The sequence below is a fragment of the Ailuropoda melanoleuca genome, chromosome 8 (genome assembly GCF_002007445.2).
Source record: "Ailuropoda melanoleuca isolate Jingjing chromosome 8, ASM200744v2, whole genome shotgun sequence".
NCBI lineage: Eukaryota > Metazoa > Chordata > Mammalia > Carnivora > Ursidae > Ailuropoda > Ailuropoda melanoleuca.
Genome location: NC_048225.1, coordinates 91,761,307 through 91,783,305, shown reverse-complemented (window position 1 = coordinate 91,783,305; position 21,999 = coordinate 91,761,307). Strand labels below are relative to the sequence as shown.

General features: G+C 37.0%; 1 protein-coding gene across 8 annotated transcripts in view; it reads left to right on the top strand.

Moving 5' to 3' along the window:
- The window catches only part of RPS6KC1 (ribosomal protein S6 kinase C1), a 201,582-nt gene that overhangs the window by 147,822 nt on the left and 31,761 nt on the right, over positions 1 to 21,999 (top strand). For 6 of the 8 annotated variants that reach the window (XM_034666861.1, XM_034666858.1, XM_034666862.1 and 3 more), the window contains 3 exons: positions 8,794 to 8,841; positions 10,066 to 10,198; positions 20,167 to 21,750. In XM_034666861.1, the coding sequence (XP_034522752.1) occupies positions 8,794 to 8,841; positions 10,066 to 10,198; positions 20,167 to 21,750 (1,765 nt within the window). The remainder of the gene's footprint in view (positions 1 to 8,793; positions 8,842 to 10,065; positions 10,199 to 20,166; positions 21,751 to 21,999) is intronic. The other 2 variants (XM_034666865.1, XM_034666859.1) reach the window with 2 other exon arrangements.

Genomic DNA, 21,999 nt, shown 5'->3' with positions numbered 1-21,999 from the left:
CAGTTTCAATATTAAGCATGTGAAATGTGATGGGTTTTTAGCAGTAAATATAAATAACTTGATTATCATCACATGGTATTGGGGGGGAAAGCAAAGATTTAGTGCTCTGGGTTTGTTGTTCAAAGCCATTTCTGCAGAAGAGTAACATTATTAGCTCCTGTAATGCTGCCAAGATGAGTTCAGTTAATAACTTAATAGTGGTTAAGTTTGTTTTTTAACAGAGTACAGTGAGCATAATCTTATCCATCTGAAACTCTGTTGAGAAAAACTGTCCAACTTGCAGAACTGGGCTTCTGTATTTTCTCTGGCTTCTTTATTATGTTGATCCTATTCTTTTCTCTTATGTTGATTTATGTGTGAATTCCCAGTAGTATAAGTTGCACAACTGAAGTCCATTCAGATTATATCTAGCAAACATGAATAGTACTGTGATATCATTAAGGGAAAGGCTGTGTTTGTCCAATATGATTTACCTCTGTAGACTTTTTTTTTTTTACATTTTTAAAAACTTTTATTAATTGTTCTGGAGTCCTGTGAAGTAACTGGCACCAAATTAGAGATCGATGTTCCCTCAAATTGCTCATGTAATCTTTCTTTTTAAAGGTATTGGAGCTGAAATTTTTAGAGACTTTCATACTTTGGATGTCAACATTTAATTTAAATATGTAAAAAGATTTAAGAGTGACACTTAATCCTCACCACAGGGAAGTCTTCACTCTTCCTCACAGCAATGATAGTGTCTTTATAGTATCATTTCTCTTTTTTCTCCAAATTTATTCTTCATATGTTTAAAAGAAATCATCATTTGATGCCTTTGATATACTTCCCCACCCCTCCTGTCTTCTCAGAAGTGGTACCTAGTTAAATATCAGGCCTTCCTTATTCTATCATCAGAAAAAACCCAGATTATCATCAGTTGGAGCTTTTCCTACCACCGTTAGGAAAGACAAGTGGGCAAGTCTCATTGTGCTGGTGGAATTGAAGAACAGATGAGGCCGATCCTTAAGGAATAAGTTGTCTGCTTTTTTCCCCCAGTTAGAAGCAGTCATTCTATGCATTACTACAGGCAAAGATGGAATAATCTCTTCTGTTAGACCATATGCTAATAGAGTGCTGATAAGTGAGTGTGAAAAATGAAAGGGAGAAATACATTAATTGTATTCTCTCAATAAGGTATGCTATCCAAGGTAATTATTTCATGACAGTTTTAGTTATAGCACTTGTTTTATCATGAAATAAAAGATGGTTTTAGGAACCTTTTATGGGAAAGACAATTGTATCAAATTAGTACCAAATTAGATTTTTGTCTTTATAAAGGTGAGCAAGCCCATGAGCAGTTTTTAAATTGATGTGTTCTAGTCCACAAATGAACAAATTCTGTTTGAGGGTTAAAGAAGCTATTATTTTGTCCTTTATGCTGACAGCTTCATTACAGATTAGCCTACTGTTGGCATTAAAAAAATGTTTGGCTCCTTAGGATCTTTGTACATGCAACTATAATATTAATGCAGTGCCGTAGCCCTGTTCATTAAGAAATGACTTTAAATGAGGTTGAAGCGTGTAAATTTGGAAAGATACAGATGTTAAATGCAGTCGTTTCTCATTGTAGACGGCCGTATGGCTAATAATTTCCAAGTGGCTAGAGCTCTTGTTAGCAGGAGTGCTGGTGTGTTAAGAATGGCTCTATAAATAACTTTAAGAACTGAAGTTGAAGGTGCTTCTTTTAAAGACTATTGTTAACTAAACATTATTGCCAAACAGATGGAAAGCATTCACCAGCCTGATGTTTTTAGGTCTAATTATATTATCACCAGCCCTGTATGGCTCAGTTGAAGAGGTGTATCCAGAGGCCAATTTATAATCATTTAGCCAACACCTGTTTGGGAGAAATTGACAGTCAAAGGGCACATTTAAAAAAAAATCACATATGTTCTTGTGTTTATTGCCTCAATGTGAACGTTGTCTAGTTGCAAACAAACTTGGTAGGAGAAGAAAGTAAATGTAAACAGAGCAGTACTTCCCAGCCATGTTTATCTATCTTAATTTGGCCTTTTTATCTGATCCACTTCATGCTTCATGGCTACGTAAGATCAGCAAAGAGATATCACTCCTGATTTATGTAGGCATATTCTGTTAAGCCAATTAAGAGGTTCCTGGTAGGAAATTGAAATTCTTTCCTTTGTACATCTTTCATACCTTTTACTTAATGAAGTACATCATATAGATGTATCTTATTTAAATAGGATTGGCATTCTGGTGAGTGGCTTAAAAGAGTCACAACTTGGTATAAAAACAAAGAGGATTTAAGGAACACTACTTTTCTTCACAGACTCAATTGAGGTTCATTAAACCGTCCTTTGCAGAGAGAGGGCCGAAGTGCCTCTTTTTGCACATATGATGCGTTAATTTAAATCTCAAGGCTCAAGTTCTTTGAATGTGATTCCATGCTTTGGAGATTCAACATTGGTGTTGAATATAGCTCAAAGGGAAATTATGGGGAGAATAGATCTACTCTATCTGAAAGTAGTTTGAACCTGATGATCCTGTTAACTTTCATTTTAGTGTTTTTCCTTCTTTTGGCATACTTCTCTATTGAAAGATTTATATAAGTTGTCTCCATTTTCTTATCACCCAGCAGTACTGAAAGTTACCAACAATTTCCTAACTGCCTTAGGCAGTAATTGATTCTCAGTGGCTTCTCTTTGTTGTTTAGGACAGATGATTACTCCCATCAAGTATTCTCTTTGCCCGACACCTGAACCATTTAATATTTTCTGTTTTTCTTTTTACTTTTCTCCCCCTACTTTTAGTTGTTGTCTTATATACCCTTGATATTACAGCTATGTATAATTTTCAAATTCAGATGTAAATATAGCTTAATAGTTAACGGAGGAAGAACCCTGGAGCCAGACTGCTAGGTTTTAAATTTCACCTCTACCGACTTTTAGCTTTGGGAGCATGGACAGGTTAACAGTTTTATGTTTTCCTCATCTGTAAAATTGGTTAATAAAAATATACCAACTTCTGAAAAATCATTTGACAAAATTCATACATTCATGATAAAAAAAAACCCAAAGCTACCCTCATAGTCAGTGGTGAAAAGCTGAAAGCTTTTCCTTTAAGGTCAGGAAAAAGACAAAGATGTCCACTCTTACCATTTTAATTCAACATAGTACTAGATGGCCACAGCGATCAGACAAGAATGAGAAATAAAAGGCATCAAAATTGGTAAAGAAGAAGTAAAAATTATTTGCAGATGACAGGATATTGTATATAGGAAATGCTAATGACTCCACCAAGAAACTCGTAGAACTAATAAATGAATTCAGTAAGGTTGCAGGATACAGAATCAATATACAGACATCTGTTGTGTTTCTGTACACTAATAACAAACTAGCAGAAAGAGAGATTAAGAAAACCATCTCATTTACAATTGCATCAAAAAGAATAAAATACCTAGGGATAAATTTAACCAAAAAAGTGATAGACCTGTACTCTGAAAACTATAAGACATTGATGAAAGAAATTGAAGATGACACAAATAAATGTAAAGATAGATACACCATGCACATGGATTACAAGAATTAATATTGTTAAAATGTCCGTCCTACCCAAAGAAATCTATAGTTTCAGTTCAGTCCTTATGAAAATACCAATAGTATATTTCACAAAACTAGAACAAATAATTATAAAGTGTGTATGGAATCCTAGAAGACCCTAAATAATCAAAGCAGTCTTGAGAAAGAAGAACAAAACTGGAGGTATCACAATCCCAGATTTCAAACTATACTTCAAAGCTCTGATAATCAAAATGGTACAGTACTGGTACAAAAACAGACAATCAATAGAACAGTAGATCAATAGAACACAATAGAGAGCCCAGAAATAAACCCATGCTTATATGGTCCATGAATCTATGACAAAGGAGGCAAGAATATGCAATGGGGAAAAGAAAGTCTCTTCAGTAAACAGTGTTGGGAAAACTGGACAGCTACATGCAAAAGAATGAAACTGGACCACATTCTTACACCATACCTGAAAATAAACTTAAAGTGGATTAAAGACCTAAATGTAAGACCTGAAACCATAAAACTCGTAAAAGAAAACATAAGTAGTAAATTCTTGGACATCGGCCTTAGCAATATTTGTTTGGATCTGTCTCCTCAGGCAAGGGAAACAAAAGTAAAAGTAAGCAAATGGGACAACATAAAACTAAAAAGCTTATGCACTGAGAAGGAGACCCAGAATAAAATGAAAAGGCAGCCTAATGAATGGAAGAAGATATTTGCAAATGATGTATCTGATAAGGGGTTAATATCCAAAATATATAAGGAGCTCCTACAACACAACACCAAAAAAAAAAAAAATCTGATTGAGAAATGGGAGAAGACCTGAATAGACATTTGCCCCAAGACATAGGTGGCCAGCAGACATAAGAAAACATGCTCAACAGCATTTATCATCATGAAAATGTAAATCAAAACCACAAGGAAGTATCACCTCATACCAGTTAGAATGGCTAATATCCAAAAGACAAGAAATAACAAGTGTTGGTAAGGATGTGGAGAGAAGGGAATACTCATGCGCTGTTGGGGAATGTAAATTGGTACATCTTCTGTGGAAAACAGCATGGAGGTTCCTCAAGAAATTAAAATAGAAATACTGTACAATCCAGTAATTCCACTGCTGGGTATTTATCTGAAGAAAATGGAAACACTGATTTGAAGAGATTACATGCACCCTGCATATTTATTGCAACATTATTTGTGATAACCAAGATATGGAGGCAACCTAAGTGTCTGTCTATAGATGAATGGATAAAGAAGATGTGGTTACACGTACAACAATGGAATATTGCTTAGCCCCCAAAAGGGTGAAATCTTGCCCTTCATGACAACATGGATGGATCTAGAGGGTATTATGCTAACTGAAATAAATCAGAGAAAGACAAATACCATTTGATTTCACTTGTATGTGGAATCTAAAAAACAAAACAAGTGAACAAGCAACAAAATAATAACAGACTCCTAAATATAGAGATACAAATTTGTGGTTGCCAGAGAGGAGGTGTGATGAGGGGGTATAGGTGAAATAGGTGAAGGGAATTAAGACATCTAGACTTCCAGTTATAAAATAAAATAAATTATAGGAATAAAAAGGACAGATAGGGAATATAGTCAATAATATTGTAATAACTTCGTATGGTGACAGATGGTAACTACACTTATTGTGGTGAGCATGTCATAGTGTATATGATTATTGAATCACTATGTTGTGTACCTGAAACTAATAAAATGTTGTGTCAACTGTATTTTAATTTAAAAAAAAAAGCCAGTCACAAAGGAAAAAAATATAAATACCTATCTCATCGGATTGTTGAATGCATTATATGATTTAATTCTTTGAAACCCAGCATAGTGCCAGGTGTAAAGTAAGCACTTCATTGGAGGTACAGTCTCATGTTTTTAGCTGCTGTCTTGATGGAGAATGCTCAAATGTAAATCTCCAGTCCCAACTTAGTCCTAAGCTCTATTCACATATTGACATCTGTCTTCTAAATATTTACACCTAAATTTGTTCACATGTGTTTATTGAGCATTTACCATGGGAGAGGGATGTGTTATATGTTGGAAGAAATATAATTTCTGCCCTGTATTAGTTTTCTATTGCTGTCATAACAAATTACCACAACCTTAGCATCTTAAAACAACTGAATTTATTATGTCAGAGTTCTTTGGTTTTTGTTTTATTTTGCTTTGTTTTTCTAGATTTTATTTAAATTCAAGTTAGTTAACATATAGTCTATTATTAGTTTCAGGGGCGGAATTTAGTGATTGATCAGTTGCATGTAACACCCAGTGCTTATTACATCAAGTGCCCTCCTTAATGCTGATCCCCCAGTTACCCCATCCCCACACCCCCTTTCCCTCCAGTAACCCTCAGTTTGTTCTGTATAGTTAAGAGTCTCTTAGAGTTCGCCTCCCTCTCTGTTTTTGTGTTATGTTATTTTTCTTCCCCTTCCCCTATGTTCATCAGTTTTGTTTCTTAAATTCCACATCTGAGTGAAATCATATGGTATTTGTCTTTCTTTGACTATGTCAGAGTTCTTTGGACCAGAGGTCTGACATGGGTTGCATTGGGCTATAATCAAGGTGCTGGCAGGGCTGTGTTCCTTACTAGAGGCTCTGGGGAAAAATCCACTTCCAAGTTCATTCAGGTTGTAGGTTGAATTCTTTGCAGTGGTAGGACTGAATCTGTCCTTACTGGCTATCAGCCAAAGACTGGTCTTTACTTCTAGAAGCTGTCTGCTCCTTCTCATGCTTCCTATGAGCTCCCAGAGGCCCATCCCCAGTGGTGACATGTGGGCGTCTGTATCTTAGCGCCAGCGACCGCGTATCCCTTTCATACTTCAAATCTCTCTGATTTCCCCTTCTGCCATATCATTTCTGTGTTTCCATTTCTGGCCAGAGATAGTTCTCTGCTTTTCAGGGTTCATGGGATTTGATTGAGCCCGCTCTGATAATCCAAGATAATCTGTTTTAAGGTCTGTATCTTAATTACATCTGCAAAGTCCTTTTTGCCAGGAATATAACATATTCATAGGTTCTGGAGATTAAGGTATGAACATCCTTGGCGACCATTATTCTGCCTACACTATGCCCATAAAAAACTTGAAATCTGGTTGAGAAATACACATGTGAACAAAAAAATCAAATCGAAAGGGTTGGTACTGTATACAGTGGGAGAACAAAGAATGCAGAAAATCAGTGTTACTTGAGCTGAATATGGAGGATGAGTACTTGCTTGATAAGGGGCTGGGGGTGGGGGGGACATGTCAGGAGAAGCAGCAATAACACCCATAGCAATAATAGTAACAAGTGGGTATCCCAACACTTTTATAAGATGATGTCACTGAAATTCTCACGAATGGTAGATGCTGTTATTATCTGCCATTATAGCTTCTGCAGATGAAGTTTTCATGTCTTCACTTTTAGAGTAGTAAGGGTAAAATTATCGTATCGGGTAGTTGAGAGAATTAACATTGATGGCTAAAGCATAGCACATAGTAAACACTTAGTACATGGTAGGTAAACAGAGTAGAGGGTGGATAGGTAGTGGACTTGGTCACTGGTTATAAAGGTAGGGGACGGGAGGATTCATAGTGACTGAGGGAGCTTTTTGGTGGTGGGCGTGTTACATGGATGGTGGTGTTATTCAGTACCGTAGGAGGAGAAACAGGATTTGGTTTTATTTCTAGTGGGGACAGGGCTTTGAGAAGAGGAAGAGGTGAGTTCAGAAGATATCTGTGGGAATATTCAATTGAATTTAAATGGAGACTTACCTAGTGTTGGTCAAACACTTGTAAGGGAGTTCAGAGATGAAGTGGTCACCATCACTTCAAATTCATCGTGTCTAACATGGAATTTACCGTCTTCTCCTCAGGCTGCTCCCCCATTTTCTCACCATTCTTTCGTTTTCCCAAGCTTGACATCTTTTCATCCTTGACTCTCAGCTCTCTGGAGGGGAAACCCAAAGCCCTGTTTACAGTGTTTGCAGGTGTCTGTGATGTAAATACTCCAGACACGGCCCATTTCAGATAGTGGCTGCTTTTGTGCTGCTGTGGCAGAGATGAAGAGCTCCAGCAGAGACCGCGTGGGCCGGCAAAGCCTAAAATCTTTACTGTCTGGATCTTTATAGAAAAAGTTTGCACTGCTGCTATAGTGTCTCAAAGATAATAAAATAGTAACATGGTTGAATCATTCTGTATCTCTAGTCATTCCTTCCATCCATCAAGATGGGTTGGGGGAGGAGATAGTCTGAGGGGGTGATGTGTGAGATCATGCATGGTCTTGAGATAATTTTTTGGACTTAGGCTTTATTTTCTGAATGAGAGGAGTGATATGGTGGAACTTATGTTTTTAAAAGAAAACACTGGCTGCTCTTTAGAGAGTAGACCATAGGGCAGCAAATAAGGAAGGAGAGAAATGTGTTGGGAGGCCATTATTATAATCCGGGTAAATCTTTGGATCAGGGTAATAGCTGTGCAAGTGAGTTCACATTTTGGATACATTTTGAACATAGAGCTGACAGGATTTGCCAATGGAAAAAGAGGAGCTAGGATAAGCCTTGGATGGAGAAAGCAGTACCAAAAGGAGTCTTAAGTTGGAGCCGCGTTATTGAGATCACGTTATACGACATTGCTATGTCAAGGATTTTAAGAAGAAAAATGAGACTTCAGCAATGCTTGTAATTTTTTTTTTACTTCTTCTTAACCATATATGTTCTATGAGGAAAAATTCTTTGTGTAAAATAATTTTTCCTTTTAAGCAATATATTTTATTTTATTTTTTAAAAATATTTTATTTATTTATTTGAGAGAGAGCACAAGCAGTGGGGGAGAGGGAGAGGGAGAAGCAGACTCCTTGCTGAGCAGGGAGCTGATGTGGGGCTCGATCCCAGGACCTTGAGATCTTAACCTGAGCCAAAGGCAGACCTTTAGCCCACTGAGCCACCCAGGCACCCCCTAAACAATGTATTTTAAAACAAATCTAGGAAAACATAGAAATGTTTCTAAAATATGGAATTTTTAGAAGAGGAAACTATAATAAAACCTACTTTAGAGACTGTTTTAATCCTGTGATTTGGTGGCTTAAAAAAAAAACCCATTTAGATATTAACAGTTTTGGTGGAGTCAGTTCCAGCATTTACCCCCAAACCCTTATAGTTTCAAAAACTTACAAGTCAATGTTTCATTGTACCGTGAGTAAGTTATTACTCATGTCTTTTATGTAGGTTTTACTTGTAATGGACACAAGGACAGAACAGACATTCATTTTAAAAGTAAGTAGAAATTTGTATATTTAATGAATTTAGGCATTAATTTTCCAAATTATGCTTCTGAAAGAAAAAATATTTAATATTTTTTCCTGGGTGATTGGATGTTCTCTTATGTTTGTGGTGATCTATATTTATTTTACTTTCTGTTCTTTATCACAGTTGATAAATATATTATAGCATACATTTAAAAAGAGTTTGAAGTTATAGAGTATAGAGGTGATAGTTTGGATAAGTCGAAGACTCATTCCCTGCTGTTTAAATATATAGTGTGTACTTTAAACACATCTCTAATACATTTTGTATCATTTGTGAAGATTGCACAGACTTGTACCTGTAATTAGGATTATAGCCCCAAAGAGCTGAAATTTTGCCTTTAAGTCTCTGTTTCAGGTATTTGGGAAAGTGTTATCTACATCCCTGGTCCTCTGTCTGTCTTTCTGTCTTTTTTTTTAATCTAAATTCAATTCTATTTCTTTGTATAACTCATTTCTAATTTCTGATTTTGTAATTTCAGAATTGAAATGGATTGTGACAGTACATATTCTAAAATATCCTAATTTAATAATTTCCATAAGCATCTAGAAATAATCAATTTCAGATTAGTTTTATATTTTTTTCAGATACTTTTACTTACAGCATGGCAATAGGTTACATTGATACATAGTGAAACAAATTTCTTTCTTCGTATACCTTATCACTGGCATTTCCCCGGATTTTAAACCAGGCTTTGATACCAGACACTATACTCACCTTGTTCCTTTGGAGAAGACTTAAAGTAGTCTTTATACTTTTTTTGGCATAAAATTTTCAGATCTCCTGTTTAATCTAGGAATATCTTTTGTGTCTCCGAAATTTGAATGATCTCACAGTGTCTACTGCTTTATTAAAGACATATATATATAGATACGTGTGTAAAATAAAACTTAAGAAAAGGTCATAGAGAAATAAGTGCATGTCATCCTGATGACTTAGTTTGAGAACATCTCTAATAAAAACACTGACCCACGTAATTGATTTTAATGGCAGCTTTGTGGCATCTTCCGTTCTCTGGATTCATGCCAGATGCCATCAGCAGAGCCTCCAGGGACTGAGGGGCATAGAGCAGCAGATGAGTGGTTTCTCTGAAGCCCAGAGTAACTCGGATAGATTAGTTTGGTTGATAAACACAGAGCACAGCAGGCTCCAAAGGCAACTGAGGGTACAACTGACCTTTTTGTTCTCTGTCAGGGTCTAAGGAAAAGCAGTGAATACAGCCGGAACAGAAAGACCATCATCCCCCGCTGTGTGCCCAACATGGTGTGTCTGCACAAGTACATCATTTCTGAGGAGTCCGTATTTCTTGTGCTGCAGCACGCGGAAGGTTAGTTTGTGGTTTAAATTGTTTACAGAGCAAAGAGTGTCATCTACTTAGCTTTTCAGTGTCTATAACGTCTGTTTACTTCTGTCATTGCATGGGCAGATGAAACATACGAAACACATGTAAGAAACTGTTTCCTCATTGGATCTCTTTGAGTTGTGAATGAAAACCCAGGTGAACAGCAGATTTCATTTGAACTACAGTAACATTCTTAGATATACATAACTACTTTCTCCTAGAATTGAGCTACTGTGATGAGCATGTTAAGGTGAATGTGTGCTACAAGAGCTGCGTTTTATTTTAGGGATTTTATTTTGTTCTTTTGTTCTCTGCTAAAAGGATACATTAATGTTAGATGACAAAAATAAAAAGCATCCCCTGAAGAATTAATTAATTACCTCCTTTTTTAGAATGCATGGGTATTTGCTTAACATTTGACATTACCTAGTTATTCTGATCTGGGTTTTTACGAATACAGCCATTGGCATCACATATGGGTACAAAGTGGAGGCATGGTGCTCTGCCTTCAAACTATTCATAAAATTTCAGCTCATGGTAGAGGGAACAGGTGGCAAAAAAATACTATGTTTTGATTTGTTTTTGCCCTTTAACACCTGAATTTAAATAAATAGTCTTTTATTTAGAATGACTGAATACAGCATATAAATATAAATCCGCATAATAAATATTGCCTTTTGGCCTTAAGAGGTGTTTTTAAAACAGTAAAAAAAATTTAAATTATTTTCCATGTTTCATGAAGGTGTTATTTCTATTTTTACATTACTGAGAATAAAGAACTGTTGTGTTTTACTAATAGGCATGGCATTTGAATTTAATGCATTTTCCCAGGAAAATGAGTCATTGCTTTGTGGAATGAGGTCTTTTATGATAACTAATGCAAGATTTTTGATGGGGCAATAAACTATTAATATTGTTTATTATGAAGTACAGCACAAGATAACTACAGATGGAGGGAAGACCTCCATATGTAGTATTTAATAGGAAATTCAGAAGGGCTCCATGGTCTCTCAGGTATTAAGAGAGTTAATTGCGTGTGTGAATTGGATAACTAATTCACCTTTGTTCAGACATTATAGACAGCTTTTATCTGAGGATACCAGTGCATTACAGACATTATTGAATTAGAGGTCATGTCATCTGATAGCGAAATACAGCCACCTCTGGTGTGGAACAAAATAACTTGCGTAGTAATAATCCATAATAATTTAGAACAAGGTCAGTAGGATGAATGTAATTATAGTCAATATTCTATTACCCAGTGTGGATTATTCATGTTGGAGATTATCTGTGGCAAATTTTCGATTCTAGTTTGCCTCTGCTATTTGCATCTTCTTCCTGCTCTTTCTCTTCCTTCTCCAGAACACACTTCAGCTTTTCTTCTCCCATCTTCTCACTTTCTCTTATACCCCTTAAGGCTGGTATTTCAACATTATTTTACTTTAATACTGAGAAAATCTTTATAATCTATTTGAAAGCCATATGTCTAGATTTAGGTTATCTTTACCAAGTTTCTTTTCCTTTATTGTTGGCCACAGCTGACTTTGAATGGCTACATGATATTGAATCTGTCCTGGATTATTTAAACTTGGTGGGGGAGGGTCTCTTTTTGACTTTTTATTTCAGGTGTCTGCTGTTTGATTTTAAGAAGATTTTATAACACAAAGATATTAAATTATAGTGCAAATAGGGACTGTAGGTTCATTAATATTCAGCAAATTTATTGAGCATGTATTATGTACTAGACTCTCTTTGGTGAACAAGACAGGAAGAGAGCTTGCCTCTTTGAAACTTACATTCTTGTGACGAGTCATACAGAAAACCAAAGAGCATGATAATATTGACTAATAGTAGGGACTGCTGGTCTCTAACACAGTGAGCTTTAAAAAGAACTACTGGGAGACTACTTTAGATGAGGTAGTCAAGGAAGCCTGCTCCAAAAAGGTGACATTTTAGAGGAGTTTTGAATGACAAAAGAAATAACCATTTGGATGTAATTGGGAAGCACATTCTAGGTACAGGGAGCAGTGTAGGAAATCAGAGGCAAAACAGTATCTGATAATCAAGAAAGGAGACCATTTGGTTGGAGTGTAGTGGGTGAGGGCAATCGTGGTATATGAGGCTCTTGGGGAAATAGGCAGGAGTCTCGTACTGCAGGAAAAGGACTTTGGCTTTTATTCAAGTGCATTGGGAAACCATTGGATATCTAAAGCAGTGGCAAGATCTATTTACATTTTTTAAAAGATCACTCTGGCTGTTGTTTAGGGAATGGATTATAAACAGGCAAGGAATAGTAAACTAGCAGTGAATAGTGTAGACAAGAGGTGATGATGGCATGGCTTTCTGGGGTTCTAGCCGCTATGCTTTGAGGGTAGACTCAGTGGGACCTGTGATAGATTCTAGGTTAGGGAGAGAAGAATCTAGGTGAATTTTTTGGCTTTAGCTTGAGCAATCAGGTGAACTGTATGATGGGCAGTATGCTCCCTCTTACATATTAGTGGTATCTGTTACCTCTATGAGTTAGAAGTTGTGCGTATATCATACACACATTACTTTTGTATGTGTAAATAGCTATTCTTGAAAAATAAGTGTTGAACAATTGTTTTCTCTAATATGAATGCTTGAATATTTATGATTTGTGGCTTTAGCTTCCTTCTGCTTATAGGACAATTCAAGATTCACATAAGTCTCTTGGACTCATTCTCTTTCCATTTTTAATTCATTTAGTCAGAAATATATTGGTGCTTACTGGGATACGGGCTTAGTTCTAACATGGCAGTGACCAAAACTGATGAAGACTTTACCCACATGGAGCTTACACTGAGAGGCAGAACAGACAGTAAGCAAATACACAAGTAAATATATGTCAGATAGAGATGAGTTCTATGGTGAAAAGTTAAATAAAAGAAGGGAAAAGGGGATGCCAGAGGGTGAGGTGGGGGGTTACTACTTTATCTAGAGTGGTCACCTCATTAAGAAAGGGACGTTTGGCCAGTGACCTGAAGGAAGTGAGAGGGGGAGCATTGCGGGTATGCGAGGGAAGAGTATCTCAGCGAGAGAGAACAAACAGGCTTGGAGCCAAGAGTGTACTTAGGGTATAAGAAACAGCAAGGTTACTGTGGCCGGAGCAGAATGGGAAGAGCTTAGAGGTGGGAAGATCCTCTGTAGTCTTAATAGGCCACTTTAGGAACTATATATATATGAATAATTTTTTTTATTTTTTTATTTTTTATTTTTTAAGATTTTATTTATTTATTTGACAGAGATAGAGACAGCCAGTGAGAGAGGGAACACAAGCAGGGGAGTGGAAGAGGAAGAAGCAGGCTCATAGTGGAAGAGCCTGATGTGGGGCTGTATCCCATAACGCCGGGATCATGTCCTGAGCCGAAGGCAGACGCTTAACCGCTCTGCCACCCAGGCGCCCCAATTTTTTTTTTTAAGAGCACATGCAGGGGTTAGGGGGCAGTGGGAGAGAGAGAATCTCAAGTAGGCTTCAGGCTCAGTGTGGAGCCCAGTGAGGGGCTGGATCGCACAACCCTGAGATCATGACCTGAGCTGAAATCAAGAGTCAGACCCTTAACCAACTGAGCCACTCAGGTGCCCCAAACACTTGATTGTTATTCTGAATAGCTAGGAAGTGGTTGAGGGATATTGAGCAGAGGAGTGACAAGATAGGGATCATTCTGGCTGCTTTGTGGAAAATGTAGTCTAGGAGGGCAAAGGCAAAAGCAGGAGAGCAGTTTGGAAGTTTTGCAGCAAACAGGTGCAAACGGCTGTGGCCTGCACAGAGCGTTCGTGGCGGAGGCGGTGAGAAGTGCTCATTAGATTCTGTATCTGTTTTGAAGATGGAACCGACATGATTCTGCTTTACACGCCAGCAAGGTTTTTGGCTCACAGAACTGAAAGAATGGAGTTCCCATTTACTAAATGGGGAAAGCTGCGAGAGGGGTGGATTTAGAGGAAAAAATCAGGGATTCGGTTTTGGACTTGTGAGTTTGAGATGCTTCTGAAATGTCCAGGTGGTGTTGAGTAGGCAGTTGGATATACCAGACAGGATTTTAGGAGAGAGATTGAAAATGTTTATTGTTCCTATTAATGAATCCCTTATTTTAACTCTGGAGAAGAAAAGGTAAGAGGAAAATTTTATTCAGTCCAGGCCATGTGCGTTAGTAAAACTTTAAGTTCTTAAGATTAGGGATTATGTCATTTTCGTCACCTGTATCCCAGCACGTAGCAGAATGCTTGGTACATAGAAGATGCTCCGTGTATAATCGCTGAATCCGGAGTAGGTCAGAGGAAAGGTGACATGCCTGGGTTAGAAGGAATGCCTGCAAGTGTGGACACACCAGATAGTCAGGGGATGGGAAAGAGTTTTGCCCCAAGTTACTTGGGGACCCAAGGGGTGAAATGATTCTCTTTTTATTAACTCGTTTTTTTTTTCAATTATGAAACTAATATATAAAGCAATACATTTGAACTATATGTAGAAGTATAGAAAGTAAAAGTAAAAATAAAAATTATCCCTTCTTAGTCACTTTAATGCCCTGTTCTTTTCTCTAAAAATGGGGAAATTTTCCAACGTGTGTGAACATATGCTCCCTACCTGTCTGGTTAAATAAAATGCATCTTCCATATTGTTGTATGGCTTGTTTTCTTCCCCCATCTTAACAGTATACCTTGGACAACCCTCCTTGTCAGTACACATAGGTCTGCATTAAGAGAGACCACAGTAGTGATTAAAAACAAGGATTCTAGAGCCAGACTACATTAGTTTGTGTGACCTTGGGCAAGGTATTTAACGTTTTTGTGCCTCCATTTCCTTATCTATAAAATAGGGATGATAATTATCTACCTCATACAGTTGATGTGAGGATTGAGTAGTTGATAATGTAAAACACTTAGTGCCTGGCTCCTGGTAAACACCGCGTAAGTATTTGCAAATGTTGCTCTTGTTGTTTCGATTAAAGAATATTTGGTTGTACCTATATTGTAATTTATTTAACTGCTCCCTTATTAATTGGTGTTTAAATTGTTTCTAGTACTTTGTCCTATATATCTTTGTATATTTCTGTTTTCTTTTTTGAGCACTATTTATAGCATGAATTTCTTGACATAGAACTGCTGGTTTAATTTGACAGAGATAGAGACAGCCAGCGAGAGAGGGAACACAAGCAGGGGGAGTGGGAGAGGAAGCAGCAGGCTCATAGCAAGAGGAGCCTGATGTGGGGCTCGATCCCATAACGCTGGGATCACGCCCTGAGCCGAAGGCAGACGCCCAACCACTATGCCACCCAGGCGCCCCTCTGTTTTCTTTTTTGAGCACTATTTATAGCATGAATTTCTTGACATAGAACTGCTGGTTCAAAAAAATGACTTTGATTATTGTTCCAGCAGTATTTTATCATACGTATTAAAGTCAAGTCCTAATTCTGGTCAAGCAAATTTAACAAATATTCTTTGCAATCATTCAGAAAACCAGTAAATTAAAATTTATTGAGAGACAAAGAGTTTTTATTAAACTTTATGAATTGCTATTTCATAGCTTAAAATAGCTAGTATCTCCAAGTTTTATATGCTTCAGTGAGGCTTACAAAGGTGTCATTTATATTTCTAAAGTGTTAAAAATTATAACTATGTTAGGTATTTTCTACTTATATTTTGAGGTTTAGCAATAACAGGGTTTTTTTTTTAAGGATAATGTTTTTAATGTTACAATAATAATATTGACATTTATGTAAGTTTGTCCATTAGGCCTGATCTTAATTTGATAGAGAGTAAAACATACTCAGCTTTTGTGGGTGAGGAATTTCAAAGGAAATAATGTGTCCTTGTAAGTTTTGTGATTTTCATGATTTTGTAGTTGAAAAAAAGTATGGGATAGGACCAAAATTTTATTTCCATAGTTCCATATCAAACATTAAATTTAACTGGGCACCCAGTGAAGAATGGAGAAGGGTTAAAACAGTTTAATTCTATCTTGAAAAATGCAGAGTTTTTACAATTCCCTTTAGGGTACTTGTTTAGGTTAGGAACAAATGTCATAAAGAAAGTGTCAGCCATCATATTTAAAAATTCTGTGTAATAACCAGAAGAACGGAAATTAAGGGAGATGCCATATTTGACTAATCAAATTGGTCAGCTTGCTAACATCCAATATAGGCAAGTTGCTCTGAAGATGGCATTAATACACATTGCTTATAGGAGTGGATTCTGGTACAAACTTTCTGTAAAGCAGTTTCACAACATGTATCAGAAGCATTAAATATATTCATGCTTTTTGATCTAGCATTTTTATTTCTGGGATTCCGTCCTGACGAAGTTATCAGGGATATCAAGTACTTCCGTGTAAAAGTACATATTATTTCAATTCTAATAGTAGAAGATTGGAAACAATATAAATGTCCAACAATAGATGAACATTTAAACACCTCATAATATCTGTCACATGGATATGCTTATATAACCATTGAAGTTCATAATCTCATGAAAATTAGAAAATGTTTATGAGGTGTTGTTAGTCACAAATAAAAAGTTTGAAAATAAATGTACAAATAATAGTGTTTTTTTTTTTTAAGATTTTATTTATTTATTCTACAGAGACAGAGACAGCCAGAGAGAGAGGGAACACAAGCAGGGGGAGTGGGAGAGGAAGAAGCAGGCTCATAGCGGAGGAGCCTGATGTGGGGCTCGATCCCATAACACCAGGATCACGTCCTGAGCTGAAGGCAGATGCTTAACTGCTGTGCCACCCAGGCGCCCCACAAATAATAGTGTTTTTTAAAAAAAGGTTTATCCATTTATTTGAGAGAAGGGAGAGAGCATGCGAATGCACACATGCAAATGGGGGGGGCAGGGCAGAGGGGAGAGAGAGAATCCCAAGCAGACTTCCTGCTGAGTGTGGAGCCCAATATGGGGCTGGATCCCACGACCCACGAGATCATGACCTGAGCCAAAAGCAAGAGTCGAATGCTTAACCGAGCCACCCAGGCGCCTTTAGTTAATAGTGTTTATAGGTGATTTGTATTATTTTGAATTTTTCTCTTCTGTTCTTTGCTGTATTTAATTTTTTTGAAACCATGTGAAACCATATATTTGTTTTAAAGCAGGAAGAAAACATGACCCAAAATAATGATATTATTAATATTTATAGACCCTTATTCTTAAAAGATTTTCAAAATACTTGGAAAGATGTTGTCTTTTTATAACCAGATTTAATAAATATTTATTTAATACATATTATTTTATACGCTAGGCAGAATCCTCTCCTTGTAGTTATGAAGACCCTGCAATCTGGTAAAGGAGATGGTAAAAGTATAAAAGCATAAAAGTAATATTAATATGAAACAGAATATTTTAAATGTTGTAAGAGGGACTAAGTGATACAAAAGATTCAGAGAATCTGAATCCACTGATGGGATGTCAAAAAAATTGGTAAAAGAAGACAAATTCTGAGGGACTGTCAAGAATGATTAGGATTTTGACAAGTAGATATTGGAGAAACTAGTAAGAAAAAAAAAATTCTTTAAGTGGTAGGTGTAGTTTGAGCAAAAGGCCAGTATGGGTTATATTTGGAGAAATCCTATTCAGGTGAATTATTTGGTGAGTTGAAGGGGAAGACCAACTCATAGTTCAACACATTTTGTTACTGAGTGGTTCGATGCCTTTGTGGAGTTGGTACCTATGTCATTCAGTAGATGGAGGGGATTTGGGTTCTTGAATGGAGAAATAATATAACATCTGAGCTAAAATGGAAGATTAATTGGGCAGCAGTTAGTGTGATAGAATGATACAGAAAGGAGTTAAAGCAGGGATCTAGTTGTAGCTATAAATTTATTCCAAGAAGCAGACTGGCCAAAGGAATCATAGAAGAGGAAGACTGCATGAAACATTATGGACATAACCTATAAGACTTGGAAACTTGTCCAAAAGAACAAGGGAGAAAAAAAAATCGAAGCTTGGTCCAAAGCTTTTTTGCCAGAGTGGCTTGGAGGTCAGAAAGAGGAAGTGATCTGGGGGGCAAAAGGAAGAATTTAAGCACATTGAATTTTAGATTTAGATTTCATCCAGGTGAAATTTGCCTAAGAATGAATGAAACTTTTCTTAGAACTTTACTGGGTACTGTTTCTTGGTGTTACTGGAACTTTGCAACTGCAAAGACTGTCTACTTTGTGTTGGCACATCTCATTCTGATGAGTTATCATCTGAGTTAAAGCAGCACTGACTGAATGCCTGTCATGTCCTGCACACTGTTTAGGCAGTAGATACAGAAAGATGAAAAAGACGGTCCTGTCCTCACAGTAGTCCCCCCATCTAGGAAAATGGAAAACAACACATTGTTTCAGTTGGATTGCATACAAGAATCCCAGCTCCAGGTTCAGGCTTTATTGTTCCTGTGCCACATCGACGTATTTATGATAAGAGGAATGTGGCTATTGTTGTCAAAAGATGGGAAAAAGATGGAATCAGTGCATGGCTATATACGAACCTTACATTTTATTTGAATATGGGGACGTATGAAACACTAAGTATAATCTAGTTAGGACAGAAAGTTAGCTAAGAAAAATGAAAGGGAAAAATGAAACACCATGATGTCCAATACTACTAATTATTATCAAAATGGGAGAAGACTGTTAACTGGGGAGTTAGGGAGGGAGACGAGATGTCTGAGTAATTTAGCATTAAGATTATGACGGCTATCCTTTATTATACATTTACTTTATAGTAGGCACAGTACTGGGGGTGCTTTTTGTATTTACTGAGTTCCTCTAAATGAAATGCCAAGTACAAAAAGATTTTTTTGGATGCTTCCACTGACCTTTTTATAAATATGATTGACTGTCGGAGATTATTTCTCTTTAACATTGTTACCCTTGGTGTATAGGATGCTTAATAAGGACATTAAAAATGTGCTGGGAAAAAAAATTGCCTTCTCTTTGTTAATAGAGGGATTCATTTTTAACACATTATCTCCCATTTTTGGAAGCTACAGTTATATCTTCACAAAGTATGCATCTGCAATTATTGTTTATAAGATTTCTAGATCAAATTTAGCTATTCTTCTTGTAATACAGTAAAGCTTTGTTGGGTTTTTGATACTTAAAGTTATTTATTCAAAGATTCTAATGAGCAAAACAGGTTGAGTTGTTAATGGTTAATATAACACAAAAGAAAAATAAGGTGAAATAACTAACAAGTATTGCTGGTGAAACATCGGATTCCTTTGTGTTCATTTGATTTCTATGAAATTGATTTTTGTGATTTTACTTTTCTGTAGGTTTCTCGTATATATCAGAATACAGAACCAGAATTACAATAGCCAGCCTCATTAATGACTGCCCAGTTAATTTTCCTCAATTACTTTACTTGGTCTTCTACCATATATGATGTATATGGGGGAGGGGAATGGGAGAAATGTTATTAATGTCATTTACAGTGGCATAATTATACACCAGATGCCATATCTCCCCTGTAATCTTGGACTGGGCATTTTCAAAATGGAGTAATAGTGTTGATTTTTACCCCCTATAGTATATACAGCTTTAAGCAGCCCTTATTTATGTATTTCCACTTGGCCGAGGGGCCATGCTTCAAAAAATTATTACATAAACAGCTCAGAACATAGTCAGATGTTTCAACAGCTAAATCATATTTAAAGCAGTGTTCTAGCTGTGGGATTTCATATTAGTATTTTGTTAAACTAATTTCAAAGGGAGAAATAGGTTGTCATTTAAAAGATAATTGATATCAGAAGATATGTTTAAAACTATACTCAACAGTCAGCAATAATAAAGCATTTCATTAAAATGCTTGTTTTATAGTATACTCGGTATTAATGGGTATCATTGACTTGCTTTTGGTTGATTATTAGAATACTCTTTGTTTTTCTGAGGGCTTCAATAAGTAACCATTATTTTGGGGATCTTAAAAATTTTTTTGGTTATACTTGTTCACAGGTGGCAAACTCTGGTCGTATATCAGTAAGTTTCTAAACAGAAGCCCTGAAGAAAGCTTTGACATCGGGGAAGTGAAAAAATCTACACTTACTAAAGTTCACCTGCAACAGCCAACTTCTAGTCCTCAGGACAGCAGCAGCTTTGAATCCAGAGGAAGTGATGGTGGAACCACGCTTCAAGTTCTGCCTTTGAAGACTAGTCTTACTCCGAGCTCTCAAGATGATAGTAACCAAGACGAAGAAGGCCAAGATAGCTCTCCAAAATGGCCAGATTCTGGCTCAAGTTCAGAAGAAGAATGTACTACTAGTTATTTGACATTATGCAATGAATATGGTCAAGAAAAGATTGAACCAGGGTCATTGAATGAGGAGCCTTTCATGAAGATTGGAGGGAATGGTGTCGATACCAAAGTTATTGAAAGCTTCCCAACGCACCTTGCTGCTGACAGCACCCAGCAGATAGCTCAGGAGCGGAAGTTCTTTGCTGGAGATGATGATGTAGATGCAGTTAGTTCTCCGAGGACATCAGATTCCCTTAGTAGATCTAAAAACAGCCCCATGGAATTCTTTAGGATAGATAGTAAGGATAGCACTAGTGAACTGCTAGGCCTTGATTTTGGAGAAAAATTGTATAGTCTAAAGTCAGAGCCTTTGAAACCATTTTTCACTCTTCCAGATGGAGACAGCACTTCCAGGAGTTTCAATGCTAGTGAAAGCAAGGTAGAGCTTATAGCCCAGGACACCATTAGCAGGGGCTCAGATGACTCTGTCCCAGTTATTTCTTTTAAAGATGCTGCTTTCGACGATGTCATTGGCACTGAGGAAGGAAGGCCTGATCTTCTTGTAAATCTACCTGGTGAACTGGAGCCAACCAAAGATGGTGCAGCAGTGGGACCTACTAAGTTTACACAGACGAATATAGGCGTGATTGAGAGTAAACTATTGGAAGCCCCGGATGTTTTATGCCTCAGGCTTAGTACTGAACAATGCCAAACAAGTGAAGAAAAAGGCCCAGAGGAATTGAGTGATCCCTCTAGACCTCAATCCCCGAGTATAGCAGAGAAACACAATGCACAGGGGGATCTGGGGATGTTACTTGTAGCAGCTGCTGATCGTAGTAGTTCAGGAGACGTGTCTTTGTTACGCAGCTCGGATTCTAAGCTCCCAGGACTTAGAGTGGTAGAGTCGGCAGTAACTGCAAACAACACGGAAGAAAGTTTATTCCCTATTTCTAACCCACTCTCAGGTGCTAATGAATATAATGTAAACACAGACACTTTAAAAACTGAAGAAGTATTGCTGTTCACAGATCAAACTGAGGATTTGGCTAAAGAGGAACTGACTTTATTTCAGAGAGACCCAGAGACTAAGGGAGAGAGTGGATTAGCACTAGAAGGAGACAAGGAAATACATCAGATTTTTGAGGACCTTGATAAAAAATTAGCACTAAACTCCAGGTTTTACATCCCCGAGGGCTGCATTCAAAGATGGGCAGCTGAAATGGTGGTAGCCCTTGATGCTTTACATAGAGAGGGAATTGTGTGCCGCGATTTGAACCCAAACAACATCTTATTGAATGATAGAGGTCAGGAACTTTTGCAAATGCATTTCTTTTTATTCGCTGTTGCTTCCAATTAACTGAGTAGGCGTTTTATCTTGTAATTAGTATCTTCATTTCCTGTCTAGAGCTTCATTATCAGTGCGGCAAATTCACCCCCAGTAATAGCTTCTAGTACTTAATGATGCCATTATTCTTAATGATACTGTTTTTAGCTACAAAAGGAGTAATTACAGTTCACTTCTGCAGAAAATGGAAGAGAAAAATGTTTTGATT